At 58.0% G+C, this 20,877-nt stretch overlaps 1 protein-coding gene across 7 annotated transcripts in view; it reads right to left on the bottom strand.

The window, feature by feature from the left end:
* Positions 1-9,608: 9,608 nt before the first annotated feature.
* The window catches only part of DIS3L2 (DIS3 like 3'-5' exoribonuclease 2), a 350,877-nt gene continuing 339,608 nt past the window's right edge, over positions 9,609-20,877 (bottom strand). For all 7 annotated transcript variants that reach the window (XM_030324128.1, XM_030324127.1, XM_030324126.1 and 4 more), the window contains 7 exons: positions 19,041-19,224; positions 18,354-18,440; positions 15,207-15,354; positions 14,684-14,814; positions 14,409-14,513; positions 12,911-13,012; positions 9,609-12,228 (listed from right to left, as the gene is read on the bottom strand). In XM_030324128.1, coding sequence (XP_030179988.1) covers positions 12,100-12,228; positions 12,911-13,012; positions 14,409-14,513; positions 14,684-14,814; positions 15,207-15,354; positions 18,354-18,440; positions 19,041-19,224 — 886 coding nt within the window. In that variant the 3' untranslated portion in view covers positions 9,609-12,099. The remainder of the gene's footprint in view (positions 12,229-12,910; positions 13,013-14,408; positions 14,514-14,683; positions 14,815-15,206; positions 15,355-18,353; positions 18,441-19,040; positions 19,225-20,877) is intronic.

The raw sequence follows: 20,877 nt of genomic DNA, 5'->3' as shown, positions 1-20,877 counted from the left end.
ACCCCCATGTTCATAGCTGCCTTGTTCACAGTAGCGAAAAGGTGGAAGCAATTCAAGTGTCTATCATGAGATGAACGTATAAACAAGACGTTGTCCGTCCACGTAAGGGGATATTATTCAGCCTTAAAAAGGAAGGAATCCTGTCACACGCTGCAACATGGATGAGCCCTCAGGGTATGATGCTAAGTGAAATAGGCCAGTCACTGAAGGGCAAACGCTGTGTGATTCTACTTAGACGAGGCATCTCAAGTCGTCAAATGCATAGAACTGGTTGCCAGGGCCCAGGAGGAGGAGGCCGGGGGAGGAGGTGTTTAGTGGGAACAGAGTTTCAGTTTTGAAGATGAAAACCTCCCGGAGAGCTGCTGTCCGACAGCCACAGCGCGCATTCACTCTACTGAGCCAGGCACTTACAAGTGGTTACGAAGGTAAATTTTGTGCTGTGCTTTTCCCCACCATTAAAAAAAAAATTGGGGGGCACCTGGGTGGCTCAGTCAGTTGAGCAGGACAGACTTCGGCTCAGGTCACGATCGTTGAGTTTGAGCCCCGCATCTGGCTCGACGCTGTCCGCTCAGAGCCCGCTTTGGATCCTCTGTCCCCCTTTCTCTCTGCCCCTCCCTCGCTTGTGTGAGCTCTCTCTCTCTCTCTCTCTCAAAAATAAACCTTAAACATTTTTTTTTTTCGAAGAAGAAAAACCTTCCTCCCAACTCCGTTTTGCGCTCTGGCCTCCTCACCACCTGAGCCACGTGGTTGGTCCCCAAAACCAGGGACCAAGCATCTGGCCAAGATCCTGGCCGCCAGCATCTCCCTGCCCAGCCCCCACCTCTCAAGCAGAGCTTTCCTGGGGCCGCCTCCACACTGACCTGGCTGTCCTCTACATCTGAGGAGAGCTAGCGCCTTGGGAGGCATCCTTCCTGGCCTCTGAAGTGTCCCCGTAGCTCCTCTGTCCCCTGCATCATCTTGCTGTGCTAGGGAAATTCTTGGCTAAAGGTCAGGGGAGACTAACCCCTGGGCAGGTCCTTAATTAATTAATTGGTTCTTTTTACCAGGCTGTAGGTGAAAGGTTTATTATTCCAAGATTAGTCTTCCAGTGAATTCCCCATCCCCGTTACCAATTGGAATTTTTGACATAACTGTAGATTCGCCTGCAGTTGTAAGAAATAATACAGAGAATCCTTGGATGCCGCCCAATTTCCCCCAGTGGCACAAAGTCACAGATTCTCAGATATCTATTTGGAATTCCCCTGTTTTGCATGAACTCCTTCGTGTGGGCATGTAGGTTCCATACCATCTTGTCCCACGCGTGGGTTCATGTAAACACCACTACCGTTAAGATACCGAACAGCTCCAACCCCGGAGATTGGAACAGATCCCTTTATAACCACCTTACCTCCCTCCCACACCCCTGCTCAGTCCCTAACCCCTCTCCTGCGTTTCTAAAATTTTGTCATCTCAAATTGATAGGGAAGAATCTGTTATAAGACGGCCGACAGGACTGACAGGGGAATTTCTGTCCCTGCCCGAAGACTCCCCTTCCTGGTTCTTCTTCCTGCCAAATTACTACTAATGCTGAATGCAGAAATACCAGACTCTAAATTGTCCCCCATGCTTACGCTCAGGACTCAGACCTCTGGAGAGTGATCTCCTCTGAGCCCGCTGGTGTGAAATAAACCTCCTGCCTTCCAAGATCTCCGGGTGCTGTTTGGTTCTTCCGCCAGGTGATCCAGACCAGGTTCCGTGACAAAATAAGTTACATAAACGGAATCAGATAGTCTTTTGGGGTTGGCTTCCCCCCACCCCTCTCAGGACAGTTCCCTAGAGACTCATCCAAGCATATCAATCGTTGACTCCTTTGTGTCACTGAGTGTATTCTGTAGGATGGGTTGACCACAGTGTTTAGATGTGTGAACATCTAAGGACAGACATCTGGGCTGACTCCAGTTTGAGCTATTATACGTAAAGCTGCTATGAATATTCATTCAGGTTTTGGGGGAACATATGTTTTCATTTCTCTGTAATAAATCCCCAGGACCGTGACCGTAAGCCCTTCCTAGGATGACATTAGGTAATCATCATTTGTGATCAGCTCTTGTTTCTTTCTTTCTTTTTTTTTTTTTTTAAACGTTTATTTATTATTGAGAGAAAGAGAGAGAGCATGAGCAGGGGCGGGGCAGAGAGAGAGGGAGACACAGAATCCGAAGCAGGCTCCAGGCTCTGAGCGGTCAGCACAGAGCCCGATGCGGGGCTCGAACTCACGGACCATGAGATCATGACCTGAGCCGAAGTCGGACGCTTAACCGACTGAGTCACCCAGGCGCCTCAGCTTTCGTTTCTTGTGAACTTTGTCACGTGCCTGAGCGGGACTGGAGACGAAACATACACATGTCACGGGCAGTATACAAAGTATGTTTGTCCACATTCGAAGCCTGCAGCTATGACCCGGCTGTGCAGGGCCACCAGGAAGGCCACGCGGGAAGGCACCTTTGGGCCTGAATCACCCGTGATGACATCTGGTTATAGTCCTTCCTCTGCGGCCCAGGATGACAAATCAGCAGGCAGCAAGCTCTTTCTGGTCTTTCTGGGTGTGGAGCAGGACATAATGCCTCTTGGGGCGCCTGGGCGGCTCAGTCGGTTAAATGTCTGACCCCTGACTTCAGCTCAGGTCGTGATCTCGTGGTTTGTGAGATCGAGCCCCGTGTCGGGCTCTGTGCTGTCAGCACACAGCCTGCTTGGCATTCTCTCTCCTTCTCTCTTTCTGCCCCTCCCACACTAGTGCCCTCCCCCCCCACCCCCCAAAAAAACCTAAATAAATAAACATTAAAAAAAGAGAGAGATAACGCCTCTTGGGTAATTGTTAGCTCAGGCCGGGAGTTGCCTCGCTTTGTGCAGCCGGCAGTCTGGTTGTCCTGGTGTGTCTGCTCCCTGGGAAGGAAGGGCCCGCCCTGAAGGGCCCCATCTGGAGCCCTGGCACCCTCCACCGTTACCCTCATCTACCACCGGTGGCTGTTCAGGGTGTTTCCCGGCCCCCAGCACAGGGCGTGGGTAGGCACCCAGGGTGATGCTGAGCCTGCCTACCCTGTAGCAGCTGCTGCTGCCCCACGGAGGAATGGCTCCTTCCTGCCTCCTGCCCTCCTGATCTCACCGCGACACCACCCCTAGGAGATGTAGTGATGGCCCTGCCACTCAGGGGGAGCATGGCAGGAGCTGGGAATGACTGTTGATCACCAAAAGACAACACCCCTCAGCATGATGGGGAACACTTTGGGGGAAACCGAGGCATCTCTTTCTAGGGGCAGTGTCTCCCATTTGAACCTCCCACCAGCCCTGTGGAAACAGTAGGAGTGTCCCCATTCAGGCGGGGATGCTGGAAGCGAACACAAGTTGTATTTTGCCCTCATTTCACGGGCAGACCTCCTGGGGTCAGGGGGTACCAAGCCTCCTGAAGCCACCTGGGAGTCTGGCAGGCAGGAGGGAGGGCACCGGGTGAGGGCAGAGATGTTAGCCCCTCCCAGCCACAGTGGCACTGCACCTCTGATGACGTGTCTCCCTCTCTGGCCAGGCCTGCCTGTGCAGTTCTGGGGCTACGCGAGGAGGCTGGCCCGCCGGCCTCTCCTCCTGGCCTGAGCAGGGGGCCATCAAGAAAGTCACGGGGACCATGCTGCTCATGGAGCAATTAGCTGCATCGTGGCCTGGGGAGCTGGAAGGAGCACTCAGCCGAGAGCAGCGGCCATGGCCAGGGTCACGGGCTCAATGAGAGAGTTCTTAGGGGGTCACGTGAAAAGCACTGGCAGCAGGGGAGGGAGTAGCCCCTTGCCTTTCTGTGGTTTGTCTCTGGTCCCTGTTCCAGGTTCAAGAGACTTAGGCTCTGCCCTTCCCCAGGAGCAGATGGGCACTGACTGGAGAATGGCCCCAGCAGGGGCCGCTTTGGGCCCTGGGGGCCCTTGGAAGGAACCAGAGACAGCACAGACCTTGGGGGCATCCCCGGGACCGTGGAGGGGAAAAGTTTGCCGAGATATGTTCTGGGGCTCAGCGAAACTGAGTGCATCTAAGGCTGAGCTAAGTGCATGCTGGGGTACACTTGGGAACCCCAGGGATTACACCATACCAAGTCACTTGCCCTCACGCTGGGAACTGTGACCCGCACAAGGTCAGCACCAGCTTGGTGTCAGGGGTCAGAGAGAGGTTGCAAAGCCCAAAGGAAGGCCCCAGAAGACAACTGTTAATAGAGGGAGCCCATTATACCAGCCTTGGAAACTGAGGCTCAGGAGGTGAAGCCCTCAGATGCTCATGGGGCCATTGCAGCTGTCCTCGCCACACTGGCTCAAGGTCTCAGTGAGGGTCCTGGAGGCAAAAACCAGAAGCTGGGCAGCTACTAGTTGTTTAAAGGAGACCATTCTATTCAGCAAATCTCTTGAGCACTGACCACACGAAGTCATCCTGGAGACCTAGAGGAGTCAAATCAGACCCAATCAGCGAGGGGCTTCCTGTCCAGAGGTGGCGGGGTGGGGGGTGGTATGTAAACTTGAGCTATATTCCTGGACGCTGTCCCAGGGGAAGAACTGAGGTTCCCCTGGCCAGCGTCAGACCACCCTGGAGAGGAGCGGGAAGTAATGCTGGGGGATCCGGGCAGGAGAGAAGCCTGGATACAATCCCCACTGACAGACTGGAGGATTGGTGCCCGGCTGGGCTTCAGGAAGGCGGAGGAGGGCTTGAAGAGGAGGGGCGGCTGGGCTGAGGTCAGCCTCCAGGGTGCTGCTGGAGGGGGTGGGGGAAGCACAGGCAGAGGCAGGTGGAGGAGTTACTGGCACAGGAAAGCTGGTGATCACGGTGGAGGAGGGACTCTGGGACCTGGCGTGGCTTTCTGCACTTTGGCCCGAGGGATCCGCCCTCTCCTCAGTGCCCGCCCTCCTTGCTGGCTCCCTCCCGGCCAAAGCCCCTCGAAACAGCCCCTCCCCAAATCCCTCTTCTGCAGTGGCCATTTTTCTGCCAGCCTCGCCGAGCTCCCTTTCCTCCTCCTGCTGGACAGCCTCTTCACACGGGATGATAGCAAAAAGGTGTTCGACTGATGCAGAATAAACCGCGTTACAGACCCCCAGGTTGGCAAAGACCAAAGGGTCCAACTGCAGCGAGTCGGGGCCTGGGCTGGGTCTCCAGCACTTAGCATGGGTGTCCTTCAGTACTTAACCTCGCCCGAGCCTTAATTTCCTCCTCTGCGAAATGGAAAAATATAATTAGTACTGATGTCATAGGGCTGTGAGCACAGGGCCGTGGGACAGAGGCAATCCTGGAGTAGGGGAGGAGGGAGGTGAAACCCTAATCGTTGAAAAGAGGCAGGTCAGGTCTTGAACGTTATCAAAGCTGAGCGTTTGAAAGCCAACGGGCCAAATGTTAGGCAAAGTGGCTTATTCCTAGAAAACAAGTATTAAAAAATTCCTAATTAAGGTCTGTGTAGGCAAGGCCTCCTTCTGGGCCATTCTACCTACCTGGGTGGGAGGAATATCTAGGCACGGCCCTTCTATGGGGGAACTTGGGTCACATATTTGTGGGGGTGGGATGGGGTACAGATAAGGGGACCGACCATCCACCACCAGGGCAGGAAACATCACCACATCCCCCTCCCATATGGTTCCCCGGGGTCTCAGCCTGCCCCAGGGTGGGGGTGCAGGAGTGGGCTGGCCGAGTGGGCCGAGGTCAGGCCTCTCCTCTGCCCTGTGGTGGCAGCGGTGGCAAGGGCAGGGTGGGCGGGCAGGTGGCTGTTCCTTGAGCCATGGCTCAAGGTCATTCTTCTTAGGGTGATGCAGGAAAGACACGTCCATGGCTGACAGGTGATTTGGTCGTGGATATACAATGGGAGGGAAAGAAAGCTCGCTCCTCTAACTGTATGCAGTAATGTAACTCTGAGTTTTGTATCCTAAGAAGCAGGACAGTCTTATTCTAAGAGCACTTTGGTTAGTTGGCAAAATCTACTAAGGTGAAATATATGAGAGCAGGCATGTAACTCCGTTTCTGTTGCCTCTGCAACATTTAGCTAAAGGCTTTCCAGAACCGAGCAGTGAACGATCTGTGAACATTACACAACGCCATTCACAAAACCGTTTGAGGCAAACAACTTTAAGTAAAATAAATGCTTTAAATGGACTTCCCCCCTAAAATTGCTTTCTATATATTAAAAAAAAAATCCCCAAACCATAAAAACTCAAAAAAAGTTCAAAGAGATTTGCAGTAGGTTTTAAATTTGTAACCTCAGGTATGTGCAAATTCAAAGTCATCATTCCAAGTGCTTAAAGTACCCTCCCCCCCATCTCCAGAATCTTCTTTATTGCCGTGAAAGGGGTCTTTCTCCTCCTTCCATTCACCAGGGCTTACATCTTTCACCTACTTCAAAACCCCCTCTCAACTCTAATTGACCCTGAAATCTGTGATTTGACCCGTGCACTGGGCCTGTGTGGTCAGTGCCCAGCCCGGGCCCAAGGTCAGCCCTCCTGAGGAGCCACCACGCAGGGCCAGCAGCCTTCCCATCAGCATTTCTGTCTCTCCCCCAGGCCTGACTGATGGCAGGCGGCTTCTGGGCTGGCTCGCTGCCCAGGGCCTAGCTTCTCAACCTGGACACCTTGACCTTGGCTCAGACATGGAGCCAACACGGTCCCTAGCGGCTCCACTGAGGCAACTGAGACCTGTCGCGACCCAGACTGCCACCTGAGTCTTGAGTAGAAGCCTTGGGTGGCATTTGAACTCACTGGGAGTATCAGGCCACCTGTTGGCAGGAATTTTATCTTAGTGACAGGAATGATGGACTGTTTAACATCCCTGTTGCTGAATGTACAAAAAGCCTTTTAAACCAGTTGTAGATCCATTCTTGCTAAGGAAAAGTATTTTTTTTTGGGGGGGGTGGTCTGTTTTTGTTTTTATTCATATCCAAGTTATATGTGAATACAGTTTTAAACTATCAAATAGATCTGTAAGGTTACAACAAAACAAAAAACAGCAGTTCTCGGTCTCTCTCCCTCCATTTTTCCATCTCAGAGGCAGCCACCTTCCCCTCTCTTGCCTTTCTGTGTTGACATTTACCACTGTTTCTAAATGACTTACTTCTTCATTTTTTAACTTTAAGCTCCGTGGACATATTCTATTGATATTCTGTTCTCAGTATCTATGGTTGTATAACAACCATCCCCAAACAACCTTAAACAACATATATTGGTCACAGATCTGCAATCTGGGCAGGGCTTGGAGGGGACAGTTTGTGTCTGATCTCTGGGGCCTCAGCTGGGGTGGCGGGAGGGGACATGGGGGATCCACTTCCAACGTGGCTCCATCACGTGGCTGATAAACGGGCTCCTTTCCCTGAGGGCTTCTCCACAGAACTGTTCGAACTTCCTCACAACATGGCAGCCGGATTCCCAGAGAATGGGAGTGGAAGCTGCCAGTTTCCTAAGGCCTGGGCCTCGAAACTAGCACAGGGTCACTTCTGCCACATTTCTGCCTATTAGCAGCCACTGAGCCTGTCCAGATTTAAGGGGGAGGCACACAGACGCCATTTGTATTTATTTGTTTATTTAGCAGCGACTCTGAGGTATAAATTGACAATAGGAATTGTATACACTTAAGATGTACAACTTGGTGTTTTGATAATATGTATACATTGTGAAATGACCACCACAATCAAGCTAATTAACATATCTATCACCTCATAGTGATCATTTTCTCTCTGTGGTGAGGACACTGAAGATCTACCCTCTTAGCAGCTTTCGAGCACACGACACAGTATCGTTAACTGTATCACCATGCTGTACGCGAGGTCCCCGGAACTTGCGTGTCTTACAACTGAGACTTCGTACCCTTCGACCGACACCTCCCCATTCTTCCTCCCTGCCCCGGCTGGCCCTGAAAACCAGCATTCTGCTCTGCTTTTACGAATTTGATGATTTTAGACTCCACACATAAGTGAGAACATGTATTTGTCTCGTGCCTGGCACACTTCACTTAGCGTGATGTCACCCAGATTCACCCATGTTGTCACAGCTGGCAGGATGTCCTCCCTCGTGGCTGAGTAATATTCCGTTGTGTGTATGCGACACATCTTTATCCATTCCTGTGCTGGCGGACACTTGGGGTGCTTCCTGTCTCGGCTGCTGCGAGGATGGCTGCTTTGCACCACTTGCGTGGCCCCAACGCGCTGCACGACTCTGCCTCATGCTTTCAACCCCCGGCAGCAGCGTTTGAGGCTCTCTTGTCCCCAGAAGGAATCCAGCCTCTGGCCTTTGCTGCCCCCACCCCTCCTCTGCCCCCACTCCCCCAGGGCGCTCCTCCCCGCCTCCTCCGTGGGGAGCCCAATGTTGCCCGTGACTCCGGCACCTGCTGGTGCCAGCTCTGTCGGGACATTTGGGCTTTGCTCCCTCTCTCAGGCCTTCACCTTGCCTGGATTATCATGGTCCCTCCAACCTGGCCTCCAGCTTCCCACCTCGGGGCCCGTCACTGTTCTGTGCTTGCAGCAGCTGCAGGGGGCATCTGGTGCTGTGTCTCCCCAGTGGTGGTGCCTCTTCCTGGGACCTGCTCCCCAGCTTCTTACCCATCCCTCCCAACTGCCAGAGACCCCAGGAGCTACCATTCTGCCCCGCGACGGCTCTCCGATGGGCCAGGGGCGGGCAGCCGCCCCATTCTTTGCTGGGGTCTAACTTGGGAGAGGGTGTCAGTTTCTCTCCAAGAGGGTGGGCTGCAAGATACAGAGCTTCCAGAAGGTCGTGGTGGAGGAAGTGATTTACACCAGGAGGAAGGGAAGAGGAAACGGAGAAGGGAGAGAGCCACTCAAGGTGACCTGGAGGGGTGGTGCGCCCCTACCTCCCTCACGGTGGGCTTTCCCGCCCTCCTCTGCTAGTTCACATCCAATCTTCCTACCAGTTCCCTCCTCCCAGAGCCACTTTGCACTGGGTTTCTTTTCTTTGTAATCAAAAGACAGGAGTTTTCCTGAAGGCTCAAGGGCCCCTCTCTCTGGCTCCTTCTCCCCATCTTTCCCGACCCTGGATTTTCAGTCCTGAGCCCTTCCAGGCTTCCGGTCCGGGCTGTGTGCTGAGGATGCCCGGCCAGAGGACCACTGTCCTGCACTTCAGGGCCCAGCCCGGCATTCCCACATCTACCTGCGGCCGCTACCCCTACTGCTGCGCACCCCCCCCGGCCCCCACCCTCCAGCCCCGGCCCAGCCTCTGTACTGCCCCCACCTCCCCCCCACCCCGCGTCCCAGGTCTGTTCTCAGCAGAGACACTAGCTGGCTTGCACCCTTCATCTGCTCCCCCCGTGAGGAAAGTCCTCACTGTCCCAGCTCGCTGGCTCTCCTGCGCTCCAGCCTCCCACGCCCTCCACCATCCAGATGGCACTGGACCTCAGGGCCCACGCCTGCAAATAGCCAGCAGTCTGCTCCCTGAGGCTTTGCCCACACTCGACCTCCCTCTCCTGCTTTACCTTCATGCCATCACCACCACCTGCCGCACTAGTGACACAAGTCCCCTCTGGACAGCAGCCCCGAGAACATACGGCTGACTGAAGGCACAGAGGCCATACTGTGGCACAGCTCTGGTTGGAAACCTCCAGTGGCTCTTCACGGCCCTTGGAGTGCAGTCTCCGGCCAGCTCAGAAGGTCCATGCAGTCTCCTTTTGCAGCATCTTCTTGCACATCCTCTCAGTGCTCTCTGACCCTAATGACCTTGACCATCACAGCTCGTGGCTAAGTCCAATACCGTCAAGCCTCAGTTTCTTCACCCGTGTGGGGCCCATGTGTCACCTGGCTACTGTCCCTTCATGGCTGGGAATACGGTCTCCAGCCTCGGAGCTCTGCTAGAGCCTCGTCCTGTAGTGACATTATTTGCATGACGCCTCCCCCCGCACGGTGATCCGAGGTGGCCCTGTGAGAAAGACAGGGACTCGCGTGGGGTCTGGGGCTCCTGCCTGTACTAGCGTGCAGTGGTTTTGGAGCAGCCGAAGGGATGAGCGAGTCTTCCTTTTTGACGAGGTTTTGTGCTGGTCATCCTTTTGTCAAGAGCTCCATCACGTGGGGACACAGGAGGGGCGGCCCCTTCCGTGGGCTTCCGCCAGAGCCCCGTGTGCCGGGGGAGGGGATGAAGACAAACTCCGGTGACTTGGGGAGGGTGCTGGGCCTCCTCCTTTGGGCCCACAGGCAGTGGAGGTGTAGTGGCGGGCCGGTGCCTGAGCCCTGGTCCTGGCTGGACAGTCTCACTGTGTCACTCTGGCCAGAGACCTGCTTCCTTGCTGCGTACAGTTTCCACTTCTGTCAAATGGGGTGGGGGTGGGCTGGGGCCCCAATGGCCCCCATGGCTCCAGAGTGCATCAGGGAGATTCCCAAGCGAGTGCCGGGAGCCAAGATCTTTGCTGACCAAGCTGGCTATGCCTCTCCAGGGCTCGGGGGGCACTGGAACAGCAGAAGGGGCTTCCGGTCTGAGTCCACGCTGCTCGAGAGGGAGCCCGGCTGCTCTGACACACCGCTGCCCTGAGGGGTGCCACTCCATGGGGGCTCTGCCCTGCCCCCAGCTCCCAGGCTCCGTGGGAGGCCTTCGGGGACAGCACCGGGGCTCTTTCGGGCTGCCCGGGACAGCAAACGCCCAGAAATCTCCTCCTCCAAATGCCAAACCACTAGACCCTCGCCCATCTTCCTTTCCAGATACTTGGCTGCAGGAGAAGGTTCTGGGGACAGGAACGGAGAGGGGGTGGCAAGATGTACACTTGGAAGGCTGGCTAGGGTGCTGGAGGAAGAGAAAGGAACCGAACGGTGTCCTCCCTTCCCCTCTGACACCCAGCCCGGTGCTGGATGAGGACGGGCCATGGCCTGCCAGTGGACAAAAGCAGCGACTCCATCAGCCTTCCAGTTCCTGCGAGGCCCTCCTCCCAGGTATCGTACTGAGTTTTTCTTTGAAGGAAATTCACTGCCACCAGATCAAATGGGCTTAATACTGACACCAGAGGAAACGGCACGGTGGAGCCTGGGCCAGGGGCACCGTTCACCCTCGCTCCTGGCAGCTCCTGGGGAAGCTGATCTGTGGTTTCCCAGTTAGGTGGGGAAGGAGTGCAGGCCGTGGTCAGGCCAGCTGGGGAGACAGCACCGCCCAACGGCCCTCCATCTCTGTCCCTGGGTCCCCGAGGACGGTGCCACTGGTGGGCGCTCAGGACGATGCCAGGCAGGTGACTAGGCCAGCCTAGGGCCACCAGGCACCCATTTTCCCATCCCTGGTGGGGAAGGCCAGTTTGAGGGCTCTCCTTCCCTCTGGCAGGCCAGGACCCCTCGGGGTGCTGCCGGGGTTTGGGACGGGCGCTGGAGGTGCCGAGGGGCCAGCTTGAACCAAGGGGGTGTGGACAGGGCCACTCAGAACTCTGGCCTAGGACCTGAAGTTGGGGGGGGTGTTATAGGACCCATGCCTCCCCCATCCTGAGGCCAGCAGGCAGAGAGGAAGTGGTGGGGGCAGGGACGGACACAGCCACTTGAGGCAGGGTGATGGCTGAGCTTGCTGTCTTGCATACTAATTACATTTCTAATCAGCCAGAATGAGGCCCTGGCAACAGTGTGACATGTGGCCAGCTCTGTGAATCATCCTGGAACTGACAGAAAGGTTCCGGAGGGTGGCGATCTCAGCTCAGCTGTGAGGGGTGGAGCCCGAGCCAGGTCCCCCGTCCTGGGTCCAAGGGAGACCCTGCGGCCCTGGCCTCCCAGGGGTGCCCCACACACCGGACCGCAATTCACACCTGATTTTATTCCATGACACTGATTTGCTGAAAACCCCCGGTTTCCTGGGCAGGAGAAGGCAGTGGGTGGGCAGGCAGAAGAGGGGCTGGCCTCCCAGGAGGACCGGGTCCTGTTCTGCTCTGGTTAAGCACCAGCCGGGCCTCAGCCTTCCGTCCGGCCCCACCCTCTCCTCTCCGGTTTGTTTAAAAACTGAGCTGCAAAAATAAAACAAAATGAAGAAATAAAAACAAAAACCCTGAGTCGTTAAAAACCAAATTAAAAATCCCCTTTGGTGTCAAAAGGTCCTATTCCTAAAAGCCAGCGGGTGGGGCAGTGGTGTGGGTGGGGTGCGGCTGGGCTGGAGGCCGTCGTCACCGTCACGCTTCCTCCTCGTTCCGCGGGCCCGGGAGGCCCTCGGGGCCCGGCCGCTTCAGGATGGCACTGTACTTGAGGGCCGAGGTCTCCGCCCGCAGCACCACCTCCACCAGGCTGAAGATGGTGACGACCTGCAGCAGAGCAGAGCCAGCGTGGTGACCCGAACGGGTCGTGAGGGGCCGGTCCCGCGGGACGGGAGGGACAAGGGCCTGCCACTGTCCATCTAGCTGGGCCCCAGGCCCACTCGCCCTGCCCTCTAGGCCTCTGTCTGCCCATCTGTAAGCCGAGCCTGCTCGGGGACTGAGGCCAGGGGGCCTTGGTGGGAAGTGAGGGAAGCACACACGGCTGTGTCCGTCGTCTGGCGCACAAGTGAGCGCTCAGTGTCCGCAAAAACAGCCGGGGTCTGGGGCTGGCCTTCAGAGCGTGCTGTGGGGAAGACCTTACGTGCAATTTCTGGGGTAGGGAGTCCACAGTTTTCATCGGACTCTCAAAAGGACCCCCAAAATGAAAACCCTGCTCTATGGGGACAGGCAGAACCCCGTCCTCTCCCCGCAGTGGGTCCCCAAGGCAGGGAAGGCAGTGCCGGAAAGCCGTGGCCCGAAGGAGGTAATGTGGGCGAGCCGTGTGGGTCTCGCAGGTAGAAGCTGAAAGCCCACCGGGAGCTTGAGTGCTTGAGGGTGGGGGTGGGGGCGCAGGAGGGGCAGCAGGGCAGGCAGGGCAGGGGTGCCGCAGGAGGAAGGCTCCTCGAGAGCTGAGGGGCGGGCGGGCCCACAGTGGCATTCTGGAAAAGCTGCCCCACCCCCTGGTTCTGACCTGCTGCACCGGCTCCTGCTCTAGGTCCTCAGGCTCCCAGACAAGCGTGAGCTCCGGCTTCTTGCCCACCCTTTGGAAGTGGTGGGACCGCAGGGGCAGCGCCTGGGGGTACACACGCCTGTGTTGTGGGGTGCAAGCTCTGTGTGCCGCCTCCTCACCTTTGACCCCGAAAGGCTGCCCACTGCTTGGGAGGCAGCTTCTGACCGGCCTTGAAGGAGCTCCCCGCCCCACTCCCAGCAGACGGCTGCCTGACCTCTGACTACGGACCACCCCCACCTTTGGCTCTTACCTCCGGCCAGCTTTAGGGAGGCCCTGCCCGGCCATCTTCCGTTAAGGCAGGACCCGAGGGTGACCGAGTGCTGAGTGGCAGGGGCTGGGTCTATCCTGGCTCATCAGGGGCTGTCTACTTGAGGCCCAAGGTGGACCGGGGAACCCAAGGCTGAGGGGCGCCGCCCCCTGCGGGTGCTGGGTCTGTTAACACAGGCTGAGGGCTGGCTTGTCTGCAGACCCAAATCTGTCTGATGACCTAGACCTGAACTTTTGTCCTGCTCAACGAACTTCAGGGCAAGAGCCCTGATTGATTCCAGCTGGACTCCATTCTGTCTCTTCCCCTTTGCTCCACTGTATTAATTCCATGCTTATTCTACTCCATGTGCGGGGCTCTGCACTCCCCCAAGTGTTCTGGATGTCAAGAAAGTCGAAGCCAGGGTCAAGGGCCAGGTGGTGACCTGCCAACCACAAGGTCAGCTGAAACAGGCCCCTCAGATGGCGTTGGCACAGGCACCAAGTGCCCCTGGAAAGAACCTTGAATAAATAATCACACAGGGCAGGACCCAAGGCAAGGGCCGGTCTCTTCCTTCTCTTCAGGGGACATAGTTTCCAGAGTGGCCCTGGATCACTGTCTCATCTTTCCTTCCTTCACATTCCTATAAAAAATTCCACCCCCCAAAGCCTGCACACTCTGCCACCCTGCACTGGCTAGGGTGGGGCCCATTCTCTGGTTGCCTGGGTCCTTCGGGAAGGGGCCCGAACCTGACTCTTGGCCTGGATCCCTCACCCTAGGCAGGTGCAGCTGGGTGTCCCGGCGTGGCTCGACAAGTGGGCTTGGCGCCGGGCGGCAGAGGGTAGCAAGGTCGGGGGGGTATATACACTCGGCTGCCACACGCCATTGTCACTGCCTTAGCTTGTATTCTCCAGTGCACACGAGGACATCAAGGACCTTCCTTGCGCTGTGCTCCCATCCTCCACGCTCGTGTGTCCCTGGGCCAGGAACCCCCAGATAGCAGAGAGAGATGGAGGAGACCCCAGCAGAGGGTTGGGGGACACGCAAGTGAAAGCACAGTGTGCAGTCGATGTAGCTCGGTGGGTCTGTGAGAGGAGGGAGGGCTTTCAACAGACGCCACGAGGTCCCCGGCTCCCATGTCATAGTGGGTGCGCTTCAGCACTGTGCCTGCCCGGAAGGTCCCCGACCCTGGCCTGGGTGGCCGTGGGCACTCACATTACAGTAGACACGCTTCTGCACCCCGTAGCGCAGCACCAGCACGTCGAAGGCTTGGTTCAGGACGCCTAGCACCATGGCTTCTGACTCCAGGGGGCCGCTTTCCTGCAGGACGGAGCTCTAGCCAAGGCTTGGCCACAGGACATGCCATCATCCCCAGGGCCCACCCCAGCTGCCGAAGGCCCGTGAGCTCCTTAAGGGCGCCTCGTGAACAGGTGCCCAGGAGGGGGAGTGGGGTAGGTGAGGGGGAGGGGCTGCCAGGCCGGTGGCCTCACCTTCACGAGGATGGCAAAGAAGAGGCCGGTGCTGAGCTCCTGTACGCGCTTGGACGCCATGCGGCGGTCATTGCAGTGGTCGGCCTGCTTTTGCAGGGCGTCGGGTTCCAGGTCCGGCAGCTCCCTGTAGCCTGGGAAGAGGGTGGGTGCGGGGCAGCTGGCAGGGTGCTGTGCGTGTGCCGGCCACGGCTGGGTGATGGGAAGCATGGTGCTCCCTGCCCAGGCAAGGTGGGGCCTGGGAAACCCATGCAGGGCAGAGGCCTTCCTGCTGCTCAGCTCCGGAGGCTCCGGCAAGGTGGGCAGCCATGGTTGGGGTCCTCGAGCCCCGGCTTTTGTAGAGGATTTTAATGAGCCCCACTGCAGCCACACCCAGCACGCTCACAGAGGGTGTTTCTGGGCCCAGGCTCCCCGGCTGCTCAGGCCGTCTGCCCCCTGGAGTCTCTACATAGAGCCACGGGACCCGCTCTGGGGCTGGGCAGCCCTCAGGTGGGCCCAAGCCTGCATTACCCCAGTGCTGTCTTACCAAGGGTGGTGGCCAGGAGGCGGTGCACCAGGACGTCAGCAAAGCGGCGGATGGGGGAGGTGAAGTGGGTGTAGAGTGGTACGTTGAGGGCATAGTGCCGGAACTGTGCCTGGTCCCGCAGCGTCCCCGAGCAGAAGTACAGTGCCATCTGGGGGGATGGGAGGGGAGTCTTAGAACCTGGCCAGGCTGGGTCAGGGCGGGGTTTGCTCTCCCAGGCTGTGATGCTCAGAGTCTCATGATGGGCTGTCTTGGGGGTGGACTGAACTGCCAGGCTGTAGGTGGCCGACCACAGGCCCGAGGAGGCCAGGAGCCACCCTCTGTAAGGGGACCAGTGTGGCTGCCACGAGGCTGTGCAGAGCCACGAGATGCCCATGCCCCTCTCCTGCTGAAGACAAACGTGGGCCTTGCCCTGCACTGCCCGGACCCTTCGTGATGGCAGCACGCAGAACAGGCCAAAGAGCACCGTAAGGGGCCCACCCCACCTCTGTGGGGCCCAGGGGGTGCCGGGAAACCTCAGGATGGTTGGAAACCTCCTCCCTCCGAGCCCTGTGGGACCGGCCACCCAAGCCCTCAGGGAGGGCCGCCCACCTGCTGAATTGTGAGGGCAGCTGGGGAGGAGCTCATCCTCCCCCTCAGCCGGCCGCTGCCGAGTTTTCGGGGCTGTTACCGCCGGCAACAAGGAGGGAGCTGTTTCTGGTCTGCCCCTCCACGGGACGGGGATGGGGCAGCTACTGTGCAACAGGCAGAAGAGGGGAGGCCTGTGGCCATGCTGGACAAGGGGCCGCAGACGTCCCGTGGAGGCAGCAGCAGACGCCGAGGAGGCTACGGGGCTCTGCAAGGACACGAAGCCCACCTCCTCCACCACCACCACGTGGCCGGAACGGGAAGTAGCAGAGGAGGCCCAGGACTCCTACTGCCCGCCTAGAATGAAATCGACTGGGGGTGCCTGGCTCTTCCTCTGTGGCCCAGGCCTAGTCTTCGTCGTGACCAACCTCATGCCCTCTGGCCCCGATGCCTGTCCTGCTAGAGGCGATGCTTGCACCCTGGCACCTCTGTACCCCCCATACTCAACCCTGCACCAGCCAAGGGAGGGAGAGGTTTGCCAGCCACTGGCCTCAGCCCTTCTTGTCCCTGACAAGCTGCCCTGAGCTAAGACTCAAGAGGTCTGAGTTCAAAAGGCCCTTCTGCAGGGGAGGAAACGATGACTGGGGTGCTTGAAGAGAGGCCAAGTTTCTCTAGGGGCCCAGCAAATAGCTCCAGGCCCATAGTGGTTCTGCCCTCCGGGAGCCTTGGCCACCGTCCCCGCAGCTGTTTGCCCAGTGGTCCCCAAGCTTCCGGGGCTGGGAATCAAGGACGCCGCTGCTGCCTGGGAGCAAGAGAACAGGTTCCTCATCTAGGGCCAAAGTCACACCCTTGTGTGCTCACTCACTTGCTCCCTGTTTGCACACACCCGCCTGTGCACTCGGCCAAACGGACAGCCGGCTCCAGTTACTCTGTGTACGTCGGCCCTGGAATCCAGGGCACAGCTGGGGATGGCCTGCTCGGCTCCCTGAGACCTCTTCCCCTCCAGCTCCTGCTGGGACCTGGGTTATGTCCGGGGCAAGTCCCCGGGAGAGGTGGGAGCAGCCTCCACTCCAAGCCACGTCTGGGCCTTGTTCTCGGGGGTGGCCCAGATGATCAGGGGTGAGGAGGACGGAGGCCCTGGTCCCCTTTCTGGCTGGAGAAGGTGTCTCTGGGCAGGGTGGGATGGGTGAGGGCTGTGGCTTTCCCAGGGACCAGATGCTCCGGGGACAGCCCTGGTGCCCAGTTCCAGCACCTTACTTGGGACTTTTGTGCTCACTGCTGCTGCCCCTGCCCGGTCCCCTGTCCTTGTCCCAGTTCTCAGGACTGGGAGAACAGGGGCACTTCAGAAATTCCAACAACCCCCTGCCATCAGCTCCCCAGACAAAGGCTGGCTGTTAAGGTCACTTACTGGCAGGCAAGGCCAGAAGTCCACTCTATTTAAGGCTCTGGTTGACTCGGGAGACGAAGGCTCCTTTCCGTGGAGCTCCAGGGCTAGTTTGACCTTGGAGGTGGATGCCTTCCAGAGGCTGGGGGCAGGGAACGGGGGCCCAATCAGCCCTCACGGCGCAGTCAACAGGTAGATCTTGGGACCCAGGGGCTACTGCATCTCAGAGTAACTGGAGGGCAGAGTGACATCGAGCCCCCTGGCCACAGGCACACCTGCCCCTCTGTGTGGCTTTCAGGGGCTTGGTGGGGGCAGACAATTGTGACTGGGGGCAGGGGAAAGGCAGCCAGACCACACGGGCCCGGATGACTCCATTCCTGGCAGAAAATATGACTGTCAGAAAATAAATCGGCTGTGGCCAGCTGAGGTGACCTGGTTCCTGTGAACAGATTGAATCTGCAGTGACTGAGCCCCTGAAAAATGGTTTGTCACTGCCCCTCAGCCAGACTGGGGCCCAGAGCTGGTCCCATTAGTATCTGTGGCTCCCGCTGACCTGACAGGCTGGCGGGGTGGCTCCTTCCCAAGATGCTTGCGCCTGCCAGAGGGCTGACACCTGCTGTTAGGAGCAAGCTCACTGTCTACTTCCTAGGCTGCCAGCCTGTCACCCTGCCTGCAGACACAGGCCCATGGTCTAAATCCTCCTCTACTAGCTGGCGAGAGGGAGACAATTCTGCCTGGGGTCCAGAAGCCGTGGTACGGGCTGATGACTGCTCCCCTGGGCAGGCTGCCGCAGGAGACAAGACAGTCTCTCCCCTCCGGGGTGCCCGTCCAACTGAGTTGCTGACCAGCCCCCATTCCCTTCCTTAAGCTGGTCTGGTTTGTGGCGACTGGGCACCAAAGGCTTAGCGTACACCCTGTGGGGACTCCCTGCTTTCTGCTAGGAAACAGAGCCCCAGAGGCCACGTGAAGGGGGCAGTGAGGCTCAAACGAGGCCCTTTAACAGCCCTGTAGAAGCCGTCCTTGAGCAGATGAGGCAGGCAAGTCTGTGTAGGAGGCAGATCAGGCTCAGGAGCCCAGGGCTCACCTGTCCTAGGTGCTGCCTGGGGGTGCTCCCCACCCCTCCCCTTAGTTCCTGTGTGTGTGGAGGCCACGGGTGCCCCTAAGAGAAAAGGGAGGATGGGGATGAGGCCCCTCCTTACCTGCATGGGCCGGGAGCACATGTTGGTGAGCACCTCCTTCCGGGCCAGTGAGTACTTGTCATCTCCAAATGTTTTGGTCAGACTTTTCTAGAAGCAAACCCGTGTGATATGCAGTCAAGCCTGGGTTGGCTCTGGGGCCCCTGTCACCCTCTGACCATCTGAGTCCTGGCTCTGGGGAGGAAGGGTATGCTGAGGGGCTCGACCATGCTCAGATGGCCACGGTGGGCTGCAGGGGGCCAGCAGCCCCCAGCCCATGTCCTGCTCTGAGGTCAGTCCGTGTCTTATGGGCTGGAGGGAGAGACTGGTTTCCAGTTGTCTGACCTAAGGTGCCTCTTTGCCCACCCCAGGCTTACAGAACAGATGGGAACAGCCTCCCTTCCGTGGGATCGGAGCTGAAGTCATGGGTCCCCAAGCCCCATAAGGCTTAGATCCAGGCAGGAAACATTTGACCCTACTTACCATAAAAAACATTCTCCGGCTTCCAATCATCTCAGCCCCTTACTGAAAGTTTCTGGACCCAAGCCCCGCCCCTCCCTGGCCACAGGATCCCTGCCCATAGATAGATGGGTGTTGACTGGCTTCCCTTGGCCTGGTCCTGGTGGGGAGCATGGCCCATGGCCAGGGCCTCTGTGACTTGGAGGCTTTCTCCCCTAGGGTCTCCCCCTCCCCTACACTCCCGGCACTCACGTTGAGGGCCCCGGCAGAGCTGAAGTCCATGGGCAGCCCCATCTGGTCACAGAATTCCATGAGGTCATTGAGCATCTTGGTCTGGGGCGGGGGGTGCCGGCGCAGCAGGGCGCGCTCAGGGAAGGCGCGGTAGGTCTTGTGGGCCACTGCCATGTTGGCCAAGAGCATGAACTCCTCCACGAGCCTGCAGCGGGGGGAACCAGCCGGGGTCAGGGGCTGCCGCTCCCCTTCTCTCCCAGGCTCTCTGTGGGCTGGCTCTCATGTACCCTTGAGTCTCAGCCTTGAGACACTGTCCTGTCTCCCAGGCTTGTTCCCCTGCTTGGGCCCCTCTCTGCGCTAACCAGTCTGTATCACTCTTCTCTGCTGATGCGTGAGGTTGCACACCACCTCCCCGATTGGACGGGGGGGGATGGCATCTGTCTTATTCCCTGCTGTAGCCCCAGTGTTTGGCACCCCAGCACCCCAACCCCACCTGACTGGAAGAAGGTGCTCGGTAAGGAGCTCTGCTGAATGACTAGCCTCCTAGAACACTCAGAGGTGCACCAGCTGTACGAAAACAAGGCACCCAGGTATGCCATGAGAACTCAGAGGGCTTCCTGGGGGTATGTGGAAGGCGGTCAGCAGACCCAGGGCTCCCTTCTCTCCCAGGGGAGATGAACAGGAGAGTCGCAGAGGGCAAGAGGGATTGCCCGTTCTGGGGCAAAGCAAACGTGCAGTTGAGGTGACCAAATCCCAGACAGTTAAAGTGTAATTAGAATAAACAAGTATCAACAGATACGGCCTCAAGAGACAAAGGCACACCAAGGACCCAGGGAGAGGAGCGGGGACGGATGGGGGATGAAAGGAGCAGGCAGAGTGGGAAGCTGGATCACACAGCCCTGAGGTCAGCACCCCCAGCCCCCACATCTGGGGCAGGAGGCCATATGCTGCTTCCCGCACCCGGGGCTCCCGTGGGAGGATAAACCGATCACACACACGTATAAGAGCTGAAGCCCCTGGAAAGGGGGCTCGGGCACGCTGTGGCCACCGTGGCCAGGGTGTGCTGTACAGGGAAAGCCTCGCTCAATTCAGGGAGCTCTCCCCCCTGCCTTTAATCTGGGCCCCCAAGCTGCATGTCGAGCCTGTGCTTCTCCCACAGAGGCAGAAGAGGTCAAGGAGTAAGCAAGCTCCGGGAGCCCTGGCAGCAAGCAGTCGGAGGCCGGGGACGCACTTCCTCTTCCTGGAGGTGTGGGTAGTGCTTCAGGGTTAGCCTTGTCACCTGGCCAAGCTCTCGGAAAGAAAAGCAGCCAGTGATGGGGGCGGGGGGAGAACGAGCATGAGCTGACAGAGCCCCTCCCCTCCCCCGACTGGGCCTGCCAGGGCAGAAGTGTGGCTCTGGCCTGCCAAGCCGCCCCGAGAACAAACCAATCTCCCAGAAGCCCTCTCTACGAGGAAGAGGGGCTGGAAATGGCCCTCTGGCGACAGCACCACCAGAGGGACTGGGCCAGATCTGGGTCTCGGGAGAAGCCCACCCGAGCCTGCACTCCTAGCCCCTCCTCTGTGGGGATGACTTTGGACTGGCCCACCATGGGGCAGGGATACAGCTCAGGTGCAGGACTGAAGGGTCAGGTCTCAGCTGGCCCTTGTACATGAAGGAAACCCTGTGTGTGGAATGAGGAGTTCCTTTATACCCTACTGTGCAGTAACAGCCATTTAAATTTTTTTTTTTTTTACATTTATTTATTTTTGGGAGACAGAGCACAAGCAGGGTAGGGGCAGAGGGAGAATGAGACACAGAATCTGAAGCAGGCTCCAGGCTCTGAGCTGTCAGCACAGAGCCTGATGCGGGGCTTGAACC

This window comes from Lynx canadensis, chromosome C1, assembly GCF_007474595.2.
Source record: "Lynx canadensis isolate LIC74 chromosome C1, mLynCan4.pri.v2, whole genome shotgun sequence".
Lineage (NCBI taxonomy): Eukaryota > Metazoa > Chordata > Mammalia > Carnivora > Felidae > Lynx > Lynx canadensis.
This window is presented reverse-complemented; position numbering and strand designations above follow the sequence as displayed.